Raw genomic sequence first — 19,115 nt, 5'->3', positions numbered from 1 at the left:
ACACTTCAAGCATGACATTCCAAGGCAGATCAATGTGAAATGCTGCTGCAGAGTAAAGCATCAGGATGGAAGTATAAGATTTAAAACAAGCAAACAAAAAAACCCAAAGAAAAGAGCAGCAAGCAGCTGACTAATAATGATTTTTTTTTTTTTTCCCCTCTGATATGGAGTATCAGTTGTTTCCTTGTTACACACTGAATTTATAGTAATGGTGCATATACATGTGCTAAGTCAATTATAATTCCATCTATGTAGTATAAAAATACCAATTTAAAATAGTTCTATGTTCAAATATGTTCAACTTGCTGCCTGCTATCCTGAAGTAATCATGTTAGAGAACAAGTGTAACAAAATAGATATCGCAGTGAAATGGGATAGCTTAAGAGAACTGAAATTAGTATTAACTGATTATTGCTATTGAGTTACACAGGACGTACTTCAGACAAAGAAAATGCCCACAACAGACCTTTTAAAATCTGCATTGTGACATGTGAAAACTGTTCAAAATGCACAAAGGTAATACAACGAAAAATATATAAACATCTAAAAAAATATCACGTCTCATTACTAAAACTTGAAAAATGTCAGCAAAGCTTGATTTTAAATAGATGCTCTTACAGTAGGAAATTTTAAATAACCAACACCTGAGGACAACTGACAGTACATAAAAATATGCTTCATTTTTCTTACTATTTATTAAATTATTTGCTGCTATGGAAATACAATGCAACTCACAAGGGATTCACCCATTAGTGCAAATTACCTTCTCTTTTATAATTATTACAAGCATTTAGATGGAAAGACTGCATTAAGCTATTCTTATAAGAATTTGTGGTCATATTCAATCTATTTTGAAACCAGCACAGCCTAAGCAACAAAGTATGTATTTAAGGCACTAGCTATCAGTTTAATAAACAGATTTCCAACTTCCAAAAATGTGTATTGCGAGAACTTTTCACTGCTAATTTTTGTGGGATCAAATAATCAGTAGCCCATTAGAACAACAGTTTTGTGAGTACATATTTAGAAAACTATGGGGGGGACACCACTGATCGTCAAAATTACTCAAGTATTTTATTATTTTCTTTTAAATTCTAAACAGAATTATGATAATCAAAAGTGAGTGGAAAGAGCTTTCAGGTACTGACCTGTTGATACAATGTATGCTGGTTGGAAAATCATCTTAACCAAAAACCATAATGGAATTGTACGACATACTATTTAAATGACCAAAAGGAGCCTAAGAATCAAAATGGTTCTTTTAAATTAGTAAGAGTGCAGCAATCCTGCATAAGCAATGAAAAATGACACTCCTTGCTTCAGTAAGCTTCAAAGTTGACTTAGATTCATGTGGTCTAAATTACAAAAGCTATTTTTTATGTAGTATATTTGCCACGCTGAGTTGTGTGGGTTTTTTGGGTTTGTTTTTTTTTTTTTGTAACCACAGCATTTCTCCAGGGACAAAACTATGGATGTGTAACCAAAATCCTTTATATTTAAATGCATTAGCTTAATGCATGTAATATGCACAAAACAGTTTTCATGTACATACTGAATGTGTATGCTGTCTTCCAGGCTGACACAATATATCTTTGAAGAGTTGAACACACGCATAATTCTTTATATTCTAAAACCCTCTGGGCAAACTGTCTTCTAGAGAAGAAAAAAAACCCGAAGAAATTAGGAAAGCTACTCTATACTGGTTTACAAAAAAAAAAAAATCAAGTACCTGTGGATTTTTCTCTTCTGTTTTTGTATTTTATTTAAAACTTTTTAAATAACACTATAAGTTATAAAATATTTGACTTCACATTAAAGAATGTTACAAATAGTGCCAATGTAACAGCTATAACTTCCATTCAGTCTTTCACAGAAGACTGCTGGGCTGTCACCGTTGCTGTTTATAGGGTGTGCTAAAGTTCATCGTGCTTAAGACCTGTAACCAAAGGAAAAAAAAAAATCAGAAAAAACAATTATATAAAGACATAATGACTAGTTTTGTAAAATGTGGAGAAAACCCTTTACTTTCTATTTACTGCTAGTCAGTCAGTTCAGCAACATGAACTTAATTTTTAGAGCCTCGCTAAATGTTGACCATAAGCTTTCTCAATGGAGAAAAACTACTAAGAATTCTTTATAATGAAAAGTGAATATATTCCCTGACTCAAGTCTTTTAAATATTTATCTGCTAAGTTTTTTCTTCCACGTTGAGAGCTGAGACCACCTTTTTTTGTTTCACATTACTCCAAGAAGTCAAGTCTTACTGGAAGTCCTATAGGAGTGGGGTTTTTTCCTCATGCTATTTAACTCAGTTTAAAACAATTTTAGTAAAAAAATAAACCAAAATCTATTTATAAACTAAAACACCATTTATATTGTCATTTCTTTTTTTTCCCCTAGGTACAATATATATTACCAAGCATGGCTGTAGTACAGTTACAAAAGCTGCCTGCCATATCCTGCTGTATGATCACGTTTTCCATTCTAACTTTGCCAGTCCTTAATAATAATTGTTTTCATGGCAGCTGTCTGCTACGTCAAATATATTTTAGTGTCTTCTGACGCCATGAGTTAGGAAAAAATACACCTGTTTGTCCGTGACAGCGTTCTGTTCATTTCTAATTTGGGAAGTTGTAGTGTTCCCATGTGTTGCGGCAAAAATTTGAAGTGACGCACATATGCCTGTTGCTATGCAATACCAGATTAGAAAAGAGCAGCTCAGGAGACCTCCCAGGACATCCTACCTCCATTTCCCAGTGACTCCAGTCTAGAAAGACCCCCAGTTTCTCTCTTCTCAGTTCCCCTCCCTTCTGGCCTGGGCAAGGCTGAGAAGAAAGCTGCCAACATCTACCTGGGATTCGGTAGCTGTTGGGCGGAGCGTGCAGGGACACAGAGCTATGGGAAAGGAAACGGGACCGGAGACCGAGACTGGTGGGGAAACCTGTAAACTACAGTCTGAAGGCAGAGAACGCAGCATGGAAATTTCTAGAGAGAAAGAAGGGGAGCACAAGTAGCCAGGCGCAGAGACCACGGCTGCAAATCCGGGCAGTACGGAGAAAGTGACGGAGACCGTTCTGCTCAGCCAGGTGCGAAAAGGCCCCGCGTAGGTAAGCCCAGCGAGGGATGCCGAGACAAGCAGCACTTGCCGAACTGGCAGATTTCAGCTATACCATTTATCTTGATGGTTCACAGTGGTCGGCAGTTCTTAGTTTTGGAGGGAAGGAGGTTTTTTTACCTTACTCGGGGTATTATGTGCAGCTTTCCCCCCACCCCCCCTTTCATTTAAAAAAAAAAAAAAATCTCATACTTTGTACTTTGAATATGCACTGGCTCTATAGGATGAAGAATTTAGACGAGCAATGTAAAAGAAAAAAATTCATGCTAGAAAATTAAACAAGTGGCTTTCAAGGAAATTTCAAGCTGAAAAGGTAAGTAAGAAAAGATCAGTAAGGGATACCTTACTACTGAATTAATATAGGTGATTGACACTGAGGACTCAAATTCTTGAAAAAGTTTTTGTGAACTAATGAATTAATAGGGACTCAGTAACCTACTGCTTAACAGACTACACTGAATTAAAAGGCTTAAGCTTTAGATTCTCTAAGTAAGGTCTAAGCTAATGTACTTTATTGTGGCTTAAATCATGTGGAAGGGTTGTGTTTGAACTCTAAGACTGGGACACTGCTAGCAGTTTTCTTGTAGATTTTGGCATGAAACAAAAGATTTTATCCTCTTAGTGTAACTTCTATGTAAAGAAGCATCATGCAACTCTTAAAACCCACATGATTTCTCTAAGAGCAGGGAAAATTACACAAATACAATATTTGTGCCTAGTGACCCCAATCTTAATTTCAACCACATGAATATTTATTTTAAAGAGTTAACAGATGAATACGCATGTAAACTACCTTTTTGAAAGAACGATGTTAGATTTTTCGTCTCTTTTTCAATTTGCTGTATTAACGTTCGTATCTCGGAGTCATAGTCAACCCATTCGGGAACTATCCGGGCAGCAGCCTTTAATTTTGGTTCTTTGGTTTGGGGATTGTTACACTGAAAGTTTAAAACATACTAGATGTAAACAAAGTAAATGTGAAAATATCACCTCTTCAAGGAACTTGAAGTGATTCCCCCCTCAACGTCACTAGCAACAAGCAGAACACCAAACGTATTGTTAAAAACTAGCTATGTAGTCATATGTTGACCAGGACAATAATCTGAATGTTTCAAAATGGTCTACAATTATTTCAAAGTGAAAAATAACATCAGACAGAAACTATCAACAGCAAATCATGAATCTTGACAAGGAGTTTAGAGAAGTATAGTAAAAAGTCATTTACGCAAAAATAACAACTTAGTATTTTGCAGAGAACTGCTATTTACCATCGATACTAGTCACTGTACCAGTTTAAATACCCGGCTAAAATTCTCATATTTTACAAACGGGGCCATCTTTCACCAGCTTACAGAAATATTTCCACTCCCCAACATATTTCTTTGCTCTAAATTATTTCATACCTAAAATAATTTTGTCAGTATTTAGAGTTTCATTGAAGGACAGCGTGCAAGGTCATTTATCTTGATAGTAATTAAAAAAAAAATTGTAACTAAAACCTGTTTGTATTAATTAAAACATTTTATTGTAAATACCTGTATTTTCTCCTGATTATATGGATAGCAGAGACATAGCTAGCACAAAACTACTAATATTTAGTCAAAGTTACACAGGGAGCTATAAGATATACATTAGCACATTGAAATTAAATCTGGTATGTTTTTTATTAAGCTTGTGATGCTTCCTCTAGCGTTGTCTAGAAAATGTATTGATTAATTCCATAAAAAAAGTGCAAATCATAATAAAAAGTGATACATGATAATGGGGATTGAAAGAAAGTCTAGTAACTTAATTTCAATCTTTCCTGATAGAGAGTACCCATGTTTAGTTCACAAAAAAGCTTATTTTAACAACTGTAAAGACACAAAGAAAACAAAACTATTTACATAATGAATATTCGCACCAGATTCCAATTGTCTGTTTTTCTTCAGAATTATGGCTCTGAAGTATCACTCACACTGCATGGGGGTTGTCAAAAAATGAGGATGGGGGTAATAATGACAGAGAAGAACATTTTCTCTCTCTGTTTCAATTCCCACAGACAGACGTTTTCTTCTTTCTAGATGTGGATAGTCTCCTCAGCATTATGCCTTTTAAGCTCTGCTTTATCTCCAGGTTATAGTGGTGAAACGGACAGAGGAAACCACGATAATATTAATCCCCTACACAGCGGGTTCTGGAGGAACCTGCTTTGTAGGGAGTGCAACAGCAGCACACAATACCCAGTTAGTAGTACTTCGTTAGAGGGCCACTAACCGGGCTGAACATGGAAAAAAGATAAGGAAAATATACATGCAGGTGTGAAAAACCCTGATCCTATCCAGTTAGAGATAGCAACATTTAATTTTCAGGTACAGTTTTCAGCTTCAACATAAGCCAATTTGGTACAGAGAAGCGGGAGAGGTCTCAGAGGAAAGGAGAAAAGTTGCTGTAGTGTAGGGAACGGGAGTAGCGTTCCAGTGCCTTCCAGCAAGGCTGCCTCCATGACATCATATATGCGTACGTCAAAAGCCACAGAAATTATAGCATATAACCCTATAAAACTAACGTGACTCAAAATCAACTCACCAAGTCTATCGTTTTAGCCTTTTTCTTGGATTCATCATCACACCAGGTTTCACACCAAAGCCATTCCTGAGGGAGAGACTTAATAGCTACTTGGTGAATCATATTATTGGGAAGATCCTGTACAAATTTTGTAAAATAATAAATTAGCATTGAATTTAATGTAACTGGTTGTCAGGCAACTACTTAAAAGTAGAATATCTTAGCCTATTACCATTTCTGCAAATTGTCCTTACGTTTCCTGTTACGTACTCACCTAGTTCTTTCTCAAGTAGATTCAAAACTTAGTCATGGTCATTTTGATGGCCAATTCCACCTCTCATTTCTCAAGCAGTTTTTTATTGTTCTTGTGTCTTTCCTTCCTTAGCTTCACATAAGCAATACTTATGGTTTGGATACTGCATGTCATACTACAAATACTACTGGGCAGAATTAGACTGTGTGAAATTATTAAAGCAAAACTTAACCATCTTTCCATTCCTGAGATTTGGAAAAAAAGCTCAAAAGCATATAATCTAGGATTACGCCACTACTCTAAATTTAGCCGCCTTCTAGGAAAATGGATTCCAGAAACATAGGCATGAAAAGGAAAAGCTATTAAACTGCTATTCTGGCTATCTTCCTTACTTCACTTAAAATTTCTTTTACTCTCATCATGAAAACTCGGAATCAATATCTTGCTGAACGTAGCGAATAGCATTTACAAATAAGAAAAACCTCAGGTGGTCATACACTGCATGTACTCTGGCCATAGTTAAAAATAACAGGTGTCATTGGTAGATCCATTCATAAGCTCCTTCACACGTGCAACCCCTACATTATATTTAAAAAATAAACGTCAGTACTCAAATAAGTATTAGTCACATCTTATTTTGCCAATTCACGTTGCTAAATGTGACAGCATAAGATAGCACATCTAGCTGCATTATGAAAGGCATATGATTTAATTCAAATATAGACATTAGTACAGGAAAATATCATCAAATATAAGTATACTGGGAGTCAAGACATTCAGCATTAATTTAACTGCTTTATTTTTTGAAAAACTTCAATTCTATGAATTTTTGGAATATAAAATAAATGGTTTATCACCATCTCAATTTCAAGAGAAAAAAGAGATTGGTATTCTGTTATGCCTCTCTGACTTTCTAAACGAAATCACAATTCCCAAGTTACTACGGTAACTCTCAAAGTTATGAGTTTACAAATTGTTATATGGAGTAGAAAGACAGCTGCTAGCTAGCTCCAGGATTTAAAGTAAATAGAAGAAAATTTAAAAAAAAAAACCCAAAACAAAAACCTAACCAAAAAGTTGCTTGTCTTCTCAGAAGGAAGTGATTTATCCTCAAAACCACTAAAATACATCTGGAAGATCGGAGAGGAAATACTCACGAATCAGAAAAATAAATGAACAAGAACAGATCATTTTTACTGTCAGTGGCAACATTCTTGTTCACTCGAAATACGTAAACTGCTGAAATGAAAGTCTTCGACTTTCACAAACAACATTTAAAAGTTATTCTTCAATTTGATTTACAATACGACTGTTTTCACATTTAGTCATATAACCTACACAATTTTAAAGGGGGACTCAACTACAGCAGCATCTTTATTAGAAAATCAAACCTCAAGTAAAAATACAGAAACATTTCTTCTTAATAAGAGATTTTACTCTTACATTCCTTTCGGCTGATTTTATTCTTTAAGTAAAAGGTGGTTAATTACCTAGTTTTTAACAAATTGGTATTAGTATAAATATTGGTATTTGTGTATGAATTTGTTTTGTCATCTTTATATAGACATTTTCATGCTTCTCTTTAAAAAGAACTATTAAATAGGCTGTACTGGAAATCTAGTTCCTATCATGTATAATTTTTCTCCCTAGGAGTTCTTTACTTACTATTCTTGGCATTTAAAATTACCTTTTTTTCCACACTATCTTACTTCTATTTTGCGGTTTATATTAGCATAACCTTAACTACCACCCATGAAGGCAGCAGTGCTGGCAGATTAGCAAGTGCTGAGATTGCTGCTTCTTTGAGAAGGGCAGTGAGCACTCCAGCCAGATATTTAAAATAAAAAGAAAAAAAAATTATCATCATGCATCTGTATCAGTAGACAAAAGCTCTCCAGGACTCTTGTAAAATATCACACTGCGGTTCCTATTTCTAGGAATGATGCTGGATTTGGCGCAAGTAGTAGCGATGAAGACGAAGTGATTCCTATCAATACAGTCAGAAAGCAGATTCCTATGAAAAATTTTACTTTGAAATATTTCCCTTTCCAAACTAATTCCAATTCCATTCTGCCAAGATTTAGCTACCTTCATGTATGCTCTCAGCACTCATGTGCTGAGGGAAGGGTAGCTGATACTTAAGTGGCTTTTGATTTGATCCAACAGATTTAGAAGAGATATACACTATGAACTATTAATGCTGTCGTTGAAAATATATGAATCTCAAAATCAAAAGATGCATATTATTAGTATTTTGAGAACATTAGATAAAACTAATGACTACTTCTGAGAAGCAGCGTTGTGGTGGAAGCCCTGTAACCAGCTGCTGAATCTTGAAGATCTTTCTGAAAGAAACCTTGTATCTATGGCTAAGACTATGTTTGAAAAACACAGCTAATCACATCAGAGCTCTAAGTGTGCGATACAGGGCCAATAATTCATTCTGTTGTCCAGAAAAGAGAGGTAAAAATCTGACTATTGCTGTTATATCAGTCTTTTGCTCTTAACAGTCATAGTTTAAGGCCTCTCAACTCCTTGTGTCCAGTCTAGTTTGAGTTCGTAGTGTGGCTGTATTTCCACTTTTCTTTGTCCAGTATCGTAAGAACTGCTATCTTCAATTTTTAATTTTATTTCTGGAAAAAGTGCAAGTGGCAGTAATGTGTTTAGGTAGGGGGGAGAGAGAGAGAAACTCGCTTGCAGAGTAGGTGGAATGCAGGCATGGAGAGATGTGGGCTTTGCTACTCTAGGATCCCTTTACTGCTGTAGGTACAAACCTTTTGTGCTTTAGTAATTCCACAAAGAAAATTATAAAGGCAGGGACAATCTCACTTATTAAGCCTTCTGAACTTCACCCAAAGAGAGACATGAATAAAATTATTATTTACTTGGGCAGGAATTGGATGAGCTGTATTATCAATCTTCTGCTGAGTTAAAGAGACTCTACTACAGAAGAAAATAATAAATTTTAGTATGTTCTGTACATCTGGGATCTACTCACATGCTTGTGATTTGCACCCCTTAAATAAGAATACAATTACTATTATCAGAATGTAAGATTAGCATTAGAAAAACACAAATGTACATAGAACACCTACAAATAAAGGACAGCAGCGCAATACATTTGTCCTCTGTGCTGTTTTTTCCTCTTTTTCCATACTAAACAATTATTTAAAGTAATAATTATTTGGTTTTCTGAACTGTGCTCATATGCACACCTAAGAATTTGCTAGAACATCAGTAAAGGGCAAATAGTTTCAGATTGACGTGACATATATAGAGAGATACAAAATGATTCCATGTATATTAAAAAAGATAAAGAAAATAAAACCTACATTGCTTAAACCCATATATACCTGATCTAGATTTGACAGACTGTTTGGATCTTGACTAAGAGCCTGGTACTGGCCCCGAAGCCTATCTCCTGCTGCAATCCTTCTGAACTTCTTAAGATCCACAACATATAAGGCACTACAAAGATAAAAAAATTAATTAAGATTTGTGGAGTTTCACCTTCTTTTGGCAACAGTAATAAAAGTAACAAGAAACCAAAAAGTGTTCCCATCCTAAAGGAATATTTTTTTAATTAAGTAGCTGAAGCTACACTAAAAAAAAGTGAAGTCAGTATGTCATCAGCATTCATGTCTTATTCATCTCTTGCTCAGAATGACTATAAGACAATTGCTTTTGAGCAATTTTGAATGCCTCAGTGATCAATACCAAGACAATTTTAATCAAATTCACACACTCCACAGAAATATGTAAGGTGTTATCCTACCTAATATGGTACTTCCTTTTCCCAAGATGTGATGCCCAGTATCCTGACTTCCAGAAACGGTATCCATCCATTTCTTTACGGCTGTCACAGAAAGGTGTGTATCCATAGGGAGCTCCATTTAGATCTAGGTCTTGGAGTTCTTTTAGGTCACTTCTCACAATCTAAGTAACAATAAAAATATATTTAGTTCTATAATTTAATACCGTTTTTAAGGTGTGCATATGAAGGTAGTTATGGCAGCAAGCTTCCCAAGTTTAATTTTAATTTTTAAAAAGAACGGAGACACTACAACAGTGGAGTATAGATAAAGTATTCCACTGGAATGCCATTTACCAAATTATTGTTCTAGAAAAAAAAAAATGTGTGCTTATTCTGTGGCCATCTGTGGAACACATTTAATAAGTAAATTAAATAAAACAAGCCAAGTATTTTTAATTTATAGACCAGTGTTTCTGGCTGCCCAGTATTAAACTCCTTCATGCAAGAATATAACTTTCAAAATTTACTGAGCATCTCCCTTCTAAAAAATCCTTCCTATTTGTTACATTAGTTTGGGCACTCCAAAATTAATGCATCATTTGAAAAATCTTTGGATCTAGTAATAATGTACTTTTAAAAATAGGTTATAAGGACTTTTTACAAATACCCTTTATTTACTAATCAATCATTCTTCCATCAAACCCCACTAATCTAATTTATCAGTGGTAAAAAAGTTTTAGCTGTTTCAAAGTACACAGGAATCCTTAGAGTAGTTAGGACAGACAACCAGTACTACTACTGTGTCCAGACAAAATTGCTGAAAGTTGCACTCTGCATTGCTACATCTAAATTTAATTTATTCTCAAGCTTCAGAAAAGGACCAAGATACGTCATATTTGTTCTGAGGTTTTTAATAATCACGTGATAGGCTCCTCAATGTCTTGTCTGTTTGAGACAGCATGTTACCTTTCAGTGTATTACACGATATTCATTTCTGAGTGAAAGAATGCATACAAATTTAAGAAAAACAGAGACAAGATTAATCTTGAAAAAATTCAGCCATCTAGAAGTTGTTCAAGTGGTCTAAACTGATCACTGCGGACCCCCTCCCATAGTGAGTGGAGAAGTCCTCTCACAATCAGCCCAGAGACTGAATCACTCGAATATGCCTTAGGTGAAATGCACCTTTAAGATCACACATAGCTCGCCAGGTGCCTTTCGCTCTCCGCAGGCAATTTAGGGCAACTCACTGTAGTGAGACATTTAATTTCTACATGACTAAAGACAAGTGAAATGGAAGTGTTCAAAAAACAGGTAGATGTGGCACTTGAGGACATGGTTTAGTCTAGTCTACCCTTAATTGTTTTAGTGTGGAATTGGTAATGTTAGGTTAATGGTTGGACTGGATGATCTTAAAGGTCTTTTCCAACCTAAACGATTCTATGATTCTGTGATGGCATTTCACATTCTGCAACACCACTGATTCTGTTCGTAGAACCACAATAGGCTTACGAGACCAACATCTGAATAAAATGGCCACAGAGAATGAAACTGGATCAATTCAAGCCAAAATGAATTCCTCATACATTTTTACAGCATTATTTTTTCTTACCTGATCAGCATCAACAAATATTATTTTATCCACAGCCAAAGGGAAAAGAACATCCAAGAAAAGAATTTTGTAGCCCCAGATAATTCTTTGTTTTTCTGTCTGTTGATAAAGCCAGCGGGGCCACTTATACTGTACTAACTCATACTTGAAACCATACTTTTTAGCCATGTGAGGAATAACATCCTAGAAGAATGAAAAAAACTATTAGTTGCACATGTATGTGACACACAAGGACTCAGAAGGAAAAAGAGGGAATGTTGAAACAGTTGCAGATGTGTTGGCCTTATTGACTACATAAATTATTATTTTAAAATGTTTCTTTAGTTCTAGCAGTATCCTTAACTATGTAAATATAAAAAGCATGTCTTTCAAGCTCTTGGAGACTATCAGAAGAGAACAAATTATTGCATTATATAACTGGGCTTTGGGTTCCAAAAAAAAAAAAAAAAAAAAAGAACTTTACACATAAGACTTTTAAAACTATTGGTATTCAATGCATTCCGAGATCATTTCCAACAGTGAAAATTTAATTTGAATTATATTACTATTCAATTGTAATTTTTTAAAAAAAGCTACTTAAATTTTTTAAGAAAAAGTAATAAAATTAAGACATTTCTCCTACCTTAAATGTTGGGGAGAGATAGTTCTTCAGAAACCAAAATTTAACTGGTGTTTTTGTATGACGTAGGACAGAAAGCATCATAATTCTGTGGAAATAGAAGTCTATAATAAACAAACGAATACACACAGGTCATTAAATTTCAAATGCACCTAAAAGGTGCTAAAACTTTCCAAGTATAATTTTCTTCAACCCAGTGTAAGCAGAAATTTCTTTTTCTAATTAAAAGCTTTAAAGAGCATGTGTTCAAGACTGCTTTGAGACTGATTTATTCAATCCAGATCAGCTAAGCAATATTAGAAGGAACAATTTGAAAAGTGGATCTGTTAACAAGTTTTATTCTAAAAGAGAGGTGCCTGACAAAATTAGAATAACGATTAATACCTTATTAATTAATACCTACTGAGATAACTTATTTTAGAAATATATTCTTTGAGTTTAATAGGTTCTGAAATGAAAAACAGTGCAGGAGAGAAAGCATAGTTCAAGTTAAGATCTTCTTCAGAAAACCCTTGATAACTGTAAAATTCGCTGGTTTTATGTTCAATTTTTTTTCACTCTTGCGGTATTTGTTCAGTGTAACCAGACAGAAAAGCAATGCCTTACAAGAAGTCAAGTCTGTCTTAAAATTAATTTTTGTTTCTTTCAAAATAAACAAGTCTTTCTCTTTATGAAGGTTGTTGTAGGTTACTGTAAGATACTGTAAGAATTCCTTCAAAGTAATCATTGCTTACTGAATGAACACTGAGGTGAGCAGAATCATAGAATCATAGAATTGTTTAGGTTGGAAAAGACCTTTAAGATCATCCAGTCCCACCATTAACCTAACACTACCAAGTCCACCACTAAACCAATTAAGGGTAGAGTAATAATTTCATGTTTCCTGGCTTGGTGGCTGGATTATTTTTTAGTGAAAGTAAAAACTAGGAATCATTTAGGTTGGAAAGAATCTCCAAGATCATCAGTCCAATCATCAACCCAACACCACCACGCCCACTGAACCATGTCCCAAGGTGCCACATCTGCCCGTTTTTTGAACGCTTCCAGGGATGGTGACTCCACCACCTCTCTGGGCAGCCTGTTCCAATGCTTGACTACTCTTTCCGTGAAGAAATTTTTCCTAATATCCAGTCTAAACCTTCCCTGACACAGCTTGAGGCCATTTCCTCTCATCCTATCGCTAACTACGTGGGAGAAGAGCCCAACACCCACCTCACTACAACCTCCTTTCAGGTAGTTGTAGAGAGCGATAAGGTCTCCCCTCAGCCTCCTCTTCTCCAGGCTAAACAACCCCAGTAGGGCCATACGTGCATATAGCAGTATCTGGAGTTTTGACTACATATAAATAGATACAACTCTAATGATGTCACTGCTGTTATGTCTTTATAAAGAGAGGCTGAACTTCATCCTTTATGTTCACACTTCACACATTCACTTGTGAAGGACATGGAGAACATTTTTCTTTCTTCGAAGAATAATGGCATTTTTAAACATCTATATGTTAAATCACTTTGTTCTTAAATAAAGATTAATTTGGTCCTCACTGTATACAACTTTTCTATGTTCTAACAGTTTATTCTTTACACCTTGTTAAAAAAGTCAGTTTCTTTAAGCTGCTTAATTTTAAGATGAATGTTTACAGTCCCGCTACAAAATTCTCGTTTCCCTTTTACCTTTCCTTACCTTAAAAAACGTTCATATAAATGGCCTGAAGCAACTGAAAAAATGTTAAGAATATCACTTTTCTTTTCCTTCTCTTCTGTTGGAATTTCTTCTGAAAATCTAAGAAAAAAACCCCCAAATTATTATATAAAAATACTACTACATTACCATGGAGCTCGCAAATAATTGGAAGTAAGAAAATACATAAAAGAAATACTCATCCTACAGTAACTGAAAACACATATTCTACTCCCACTGCACATGCCTGTGATACCAAAACCCTTTGGGAACAACACCTCATACCCAGTCACTCAGGACTGATGATGGCACAACTGCAGTCTCCAATATTTTCAACCAAACAGAACCCAAATTTGGCAAGAACTCTGTGCATTATCAGACATACGCACAGCCAAAATATCTTGAGAATTGTTTTTTTTTAAAATCAGTAACAGTTATTTTTTAAGCTATACCCACGTGCATTCTGCATCACAAGAACCAATGCATATTCTTGAGGTCTGCGTAGCCCCATAGGTGGTTGAGTTGAACGTATACTCTAAAATACAGACTGAACATAACATAAAGATGGCCCCACCAGGCCAAACTACATTATTTAGCCCACTACCTTACCAACAGCAAATGACAAGGCCAAGGAGTGGTAGCCTTTCGCAGAATACTCCCATAACATTCAATGGTCCATGGTGATGGGATTTCCCAAGTGTTTTTCACAATGCTTGCCAAATTCTTCCTTAAATTCATCTGATTACTCTCCCCATAAGCCACCCTAGATCTTTGAGGTACATTGTCAAGAGGTTTTCTGTTTCTGCTACACAGCATTCTTTACTTGCCTTGAATACCAGTGTCTACCAGGATTGGGTTTTTTTAATCATGTATGGCTTCCAGAACAAACAGCTAGGGGATGGTGGCTGCAGCCTCCCTCAGAGCACTGTTTCGCAGATGTCATAACTGCAAAGGCTGCCTTAGCCAAATTGGTTACAGTAAGGCATGATATTGTTGGAGATTCACCTCAATAGTGGGGTTTTTTTTGAGGTGAGTCACTCCTCACACACTTGGATTGTGTGAGTCACTCCTATTAATTTTTCTTCTAGTTAGATCCCTTTTAAAAGTATACTTTAAAAAGTATAAAAATAAGTATCCCTCATAATCTTTAAGAACAAATGAGACAAGTCTCACATCACTCCGCTAAGACAAAGCTGAAATCTTAGAAGGCTGCAATGTCTGTAAGTGGTGTGAATAATCTTCTGAGAAACCCACGTTCTTTTCATTCAGCAATGGTAAGAGGAGATTGTGTAGTCCTACCTGACCAGGACTATAGGAAATGCAAAAGAAAGGGACATCACTGGAGCAGCACTGACTGCATGGTGTGACGTCTCTGAAGACAACAACCCCTCAACTAGCACTGGGTTCTCACAGGCTAAATAGACTGCCATTCACAGTCCCAAGCAGTCTTCTGTCTTTCTGACTTTCTGTCCCACTACTTATACTTAGTGATAGCAGGGCTGAGAGAATGTCAAGCTTTTTACAATGCATCCATCACAACATGTGACTACAAAGACAGATGTGAAAAAGAAAATCAGTTTTTGATGACAGGATCTTGAAAATATTGATTATGCAAAGCTTTACAGAAGGCAGAGATCTTCCAAATGGAACAAGCTGCTCTGAAGATGGCTGGGTTAACCTGTGAGGTCACATGGGAAAAGCAGTCAAGTGGAGAAGGCCAGTTCAGTTACAAAAGGACTTGGGCGATGTGGTGTGCACACGTGTTCCATGTCAGAGCCCACAATGATTCCTGTAATGAACAGTGTGCTGGCAGGATTTATTTTTCATTCTGGGATATAAAAGAGGAAGGTTATTTGACAGTTTCCTAGATAGGAAGAAGCGGGCAGACAAATGGCAGGCCTCAAATCATGCCCCTGAGCCATAACCTTGAATCAACGGCAAGAGCAAATAAACTTTATTGGGTGAGAGGCTTCAACAGCCCAGCCAAGCTCTGTACCTGATGCACACTGATGAACCAACCCACTGTGAAAAAAGACTAGACCTAGAAGATCATGAGATCTCTGGCCTTGTAACCTTCTTAGAGGGAGCTAAGATTTTGATCACTGCGCATACATCCTTTCACGCAGCCAATTAGAAGAAGGAAGCTTGAAGACGATGAAAAATTCCTTCAACTAATGTCATTCAGCAAAAGAGGCCACCTTTGTGCAGAAATGTGGGTCCACTTCCCTGACCTGAGGCTTCAGGAAGAAATTTGAGAGTTGAGTATAGTAGTCTGGAAGGCTTCCTGAAGCTAGTCAATACTGTAACAGTAAAATCATCTGTGGATAAATGGTGATAAACATAAAATCAACAACAGAGAGTCAGTAAGGTCTGTCCAGGTACTTGAGATACAAGAGGCCTTTGTCAGGAGAGATGACAAAGCTGAAATAGAAGCCAGCCCTGGATCTACCAAGAAAAGTGTGTGCTGAGGATTAACTGGGGTCAACTGTTTACTAGATGAAGTAGAACTGCTATGCCTTTTCTTTATCTTCAGCAGTCTTTGTGACTGACAACCATTGCCAAGGCTACTGAAAATGGAAGAAAACCTTTTTTGAATCTCACAGCAGTCGTTTGGGGCCAGAAAGGCTTTATGGTGTGGAGAAAATAATGATGAAAAAGCCATTCTACTTAAATCCCTCATACTGACGCTGTTATCCCTTTCTTACTAGCTGAATTATAGTCCAAAGATGTTCTCCTGAACAATGGAGGAATCAGACTTTACCTCGATGGTAAATCTTGAATGCTTAAAGGTACTTATGGACAAAGCTACTGCAATTTCTGTTTTCTTTCAGGGCAAAGAGATCTATGATTGCTTGGATTAACTTGTTTACACAGTAAGTCATTAGCCCTGAATTGGTTATTTCAGAAGGCATTACCTTCAGTTCTTTGCCTTTGCAATTATACAGCCATGACAGCTTCGTAGCATACTGCAGAAACAACATGTGCTGGTAATCAGATGTTCCGAGAGCAAACATGAGCGTTTCCTACAAAGTGGATGGAGTCCAGTATGGAAACAATGTATTACAAATTAAGTCCCCCCCACAACAGCCTTGAAGATCCAGAAGAGGAATTATCATCACCTTGAAAGAGTGAATGAATCTGTGTTGCCAGCATTCAAGATTAAAGACCCAAGCTCATTCTTCTTTGACATTAAGCAATATTGAGAACAAGTAACTCATCAAATCATTGGGAATTCAGTAAGTACTTTTGCCAGCACCCCAATTTTCACACTTGAGAACATTGGGTTTTTGCGATGTTTCTTGTGAAAAAGGTCTCTGAGAAAAAGGTCTCTGAAGTGTTACAAGGAAAGAATGCTCAGAGAGCATCCAGGCCACTGTTTCTAAAACACGTTGGTCAAAGGTCATCTGATTGAAATGCTCTTGAAAGGACAATTAACATGTCTTGGAAAATGATACAAAACCCCATGTTCTGATCCACAGCACAGATATACTAGTCTATTAAAAAAAAAAAACCACCTAAAATTCTTTTTCTAAGCACAGATGAAACATCCTTCTTTGCACTTACCTCATTCTCAAAAATGACAGAACACTTTCATAGGAATTTGTATCTTAATAATAAAAACTAAATTTAAATTAAAAAAAAAAAAATCAGCCTGAACCACATACCATCCACAGACAACGTAATTATAAGCAACACTATGAGCAACTGAAAACAAAATTTTACAATAGTATATGGCAAATTACAAATACTACAATGCTATTAGCCCCAAATGTAAAGCTTGAGATATTTATTACAATTATTTATAGAACTCAAACTTTAAAGTAAAAGGTATTTTATTGACAAATACAGAAAAACTTCTTGAGCTTTCAAAAATTATGTCTAGCAGCAAACAAGCAGCATCATAACCTGCTTTTTGATGTTGAGTTTGATACATCTGAGTACCACATTACCGTCTGAGGTTTTCACATTGAGATTGATTCCCTGCCACCACAAAAAAAAAAGTAACGCCAATGGAGAAAACGAACAAAACTAGAAATGCAAAGGAGGGATTAAAAAGTAAATAATGAGATGTACATGACATTATAGCTTGTCTTTTTCCCCTTTTTATTTACATTATAAATCCCTTTGGGAGCCTTTTTACATATGTGTATCACTATCAACTAAGAAACACTTATGCTATGAGCAATAACAAACATGTCCTGGCACAGTTAAAGTATAAGCAAATTATGCATTACCTTGTAACTGATTCCCGATTTCCTTTTTTTCCTGTTCCATCAGTAAGGAGATCTTCATTCATTTTATCAGGCTTTTTCTGTACCTAGTCATTAAAATAAATGTATTTGTCTAATTTGGGAAGTTAGTTGATAGTAATTACTACTTCAATTGTATTATCTAACTATGGTGTACTTACTGGCTAGAGCTGGACCATCTTACCAATTTCTATTTCAGTAAAATGCTTACTGAACTGCATTAAACTGAACAGTGAAAACGTCATTTCATACTTTTAAACTATGTACAGAACTTACTGTAATAAGAAGAAAAGTAATCAATTATGAAAAATTAAATGGTGATTAATAAACCAAACAGTATGTTCAAGCCCTCTCCACTTCTTTATGCAAACAATAACTACAAGTGTGGGGAATCGCATCTCATTTTCCTCCCTCCTGAGTCTGTGGTCCAGCCATTAGCTAGCAGAAGAAGGGTAGCGGGGTATCACACCATGCATGGAACTTACCTGAAGGGAAACTGTGATTCTCATAAGCCCTTCACATGGAGAATGAAACAAATCTGTTGCTGAAACATAAGCTCTCCTGTCCAACTTAAGCAATTTCTGCTTACCCAGATACTTAATAAAGGCTCCAAAGTAATTTTGTTTGCTGACCTTAATTTCCTTGATTAAAAGAAACCTAACTGGTTTTGAAACCCAAATAGCTTCTAAAACACTAAATATTTGAACATATTCAATTCTAACCCTATTAATTTCACATGTTTATACTGTCAAGCTAATGCTTACAGATTTCTGTTCACCCTAAATCATGCGTCTTTTTAGCTGACACTTCTGAAGCCACATCCTAGGTATCACTGAAGTGATTCTACGGTTCAACTAAATGACAGAGCTTACATATTCTAGTTATAAGCTTAACACGCGCCACCTTTCACATAGAATAATTTTCCTATTTTGACCCAAATGGCACCCTTTTACCCTTCCTCTGTGGTTTAAAGGTAGGCTCATCACACTCCAGAGAGTTAGACATTTTCTCCAGGTTCTGGAAACTTTGAGTTACAGGACTGGGGAAGAGACTCATATATGTGGTTTTACAAAATCCTTTTGGACTTATGTTGACATCATTCTCTCTCTTTCTCAATGTCAAAAATGAGGATATGATGTACCAAGTACACCTACACAAAATGTTATTTACAAAATAGTGGAAACCATATAAAAATACGAGGTTCTTTCTCCTTAATGTAAGTCATGTTTCATTATCTCTTTTTGATACATCTTTAAGAATGTAAGTAATGCAATTTCATTTACAC

The 19,115-nt window shown here is 35.9% G+C and overlaps 1 protein-coding gene across 1 annotated transcript in view; it reads right to left on the bottom strand.

Annotated features, from left to right (window-relative positions):
* Nucleotides 1–1,551: 1,551 nt before the first annotated feature.
* UGGT2 (UDP-glucose glycoprotein glucosyltransferase 2) overlaps nt 1,552–19,115 on the bottom strand; it is a 95,637-nt gene continuing 78,073 nt past the window's right edge. The window contains exons 31-39 of the mRNA XM_075727799.1: nt 17,816–17,898; nt 13,584–13,682; nt 11,904–11,988; nt 11,282–11,464; nt 9,691–9,851; nt 9,269–9,383; nt 5,684–5,800; nt 3,909–4,053; nt 1,552–1,936 (exon numbers count right to left, since the gene is read on the bottom strand). Coding sequence (XP_075583914.1) covers nt 1,914–1,936; nt 3,909–4,053; nt 5,684–5,800; nt 9,269–9,383; nt 9,691–9,851; nt 11,282–11,464; nt 11,904–11,988; nt 13,584–13,682; nt 17,816–17,898 — 1,011 coding nt within the window. The 3' untranslated portion in view covers nt 1,552–1,913. The remainder of the gene's footprint in view (nt 1,937–3,908; nt 4,054–5,683; nt 5,801–9,268; nt 9,384–9,690; nt 9,852–11,281; nt 11,465–11,903; nt 11,989–13,583; nt 13,683–17,815; nt 17,899–19,115) is intronic.

This window comes from Pelecanus crispus, chromosome 1 (genome assembly GCF_030463565.1).
Source record: "Pelecanus crispus isolate bPelCri1 chromosome 1, bPelCri1.pri, whole genome shotgun sequence".
In the NCBI taxonomy this organism is placed as follows: Eukaryota; Metazoa; Chordata; class Aves; order Pelecaniformes; family Pelecanidae; genus Pelecanus; species Pelecanus crispus.
Note: the sequence above shows the minus strand (reverse complement) of the source record. Positions and strands in the feature narration are given on the sequence as shown.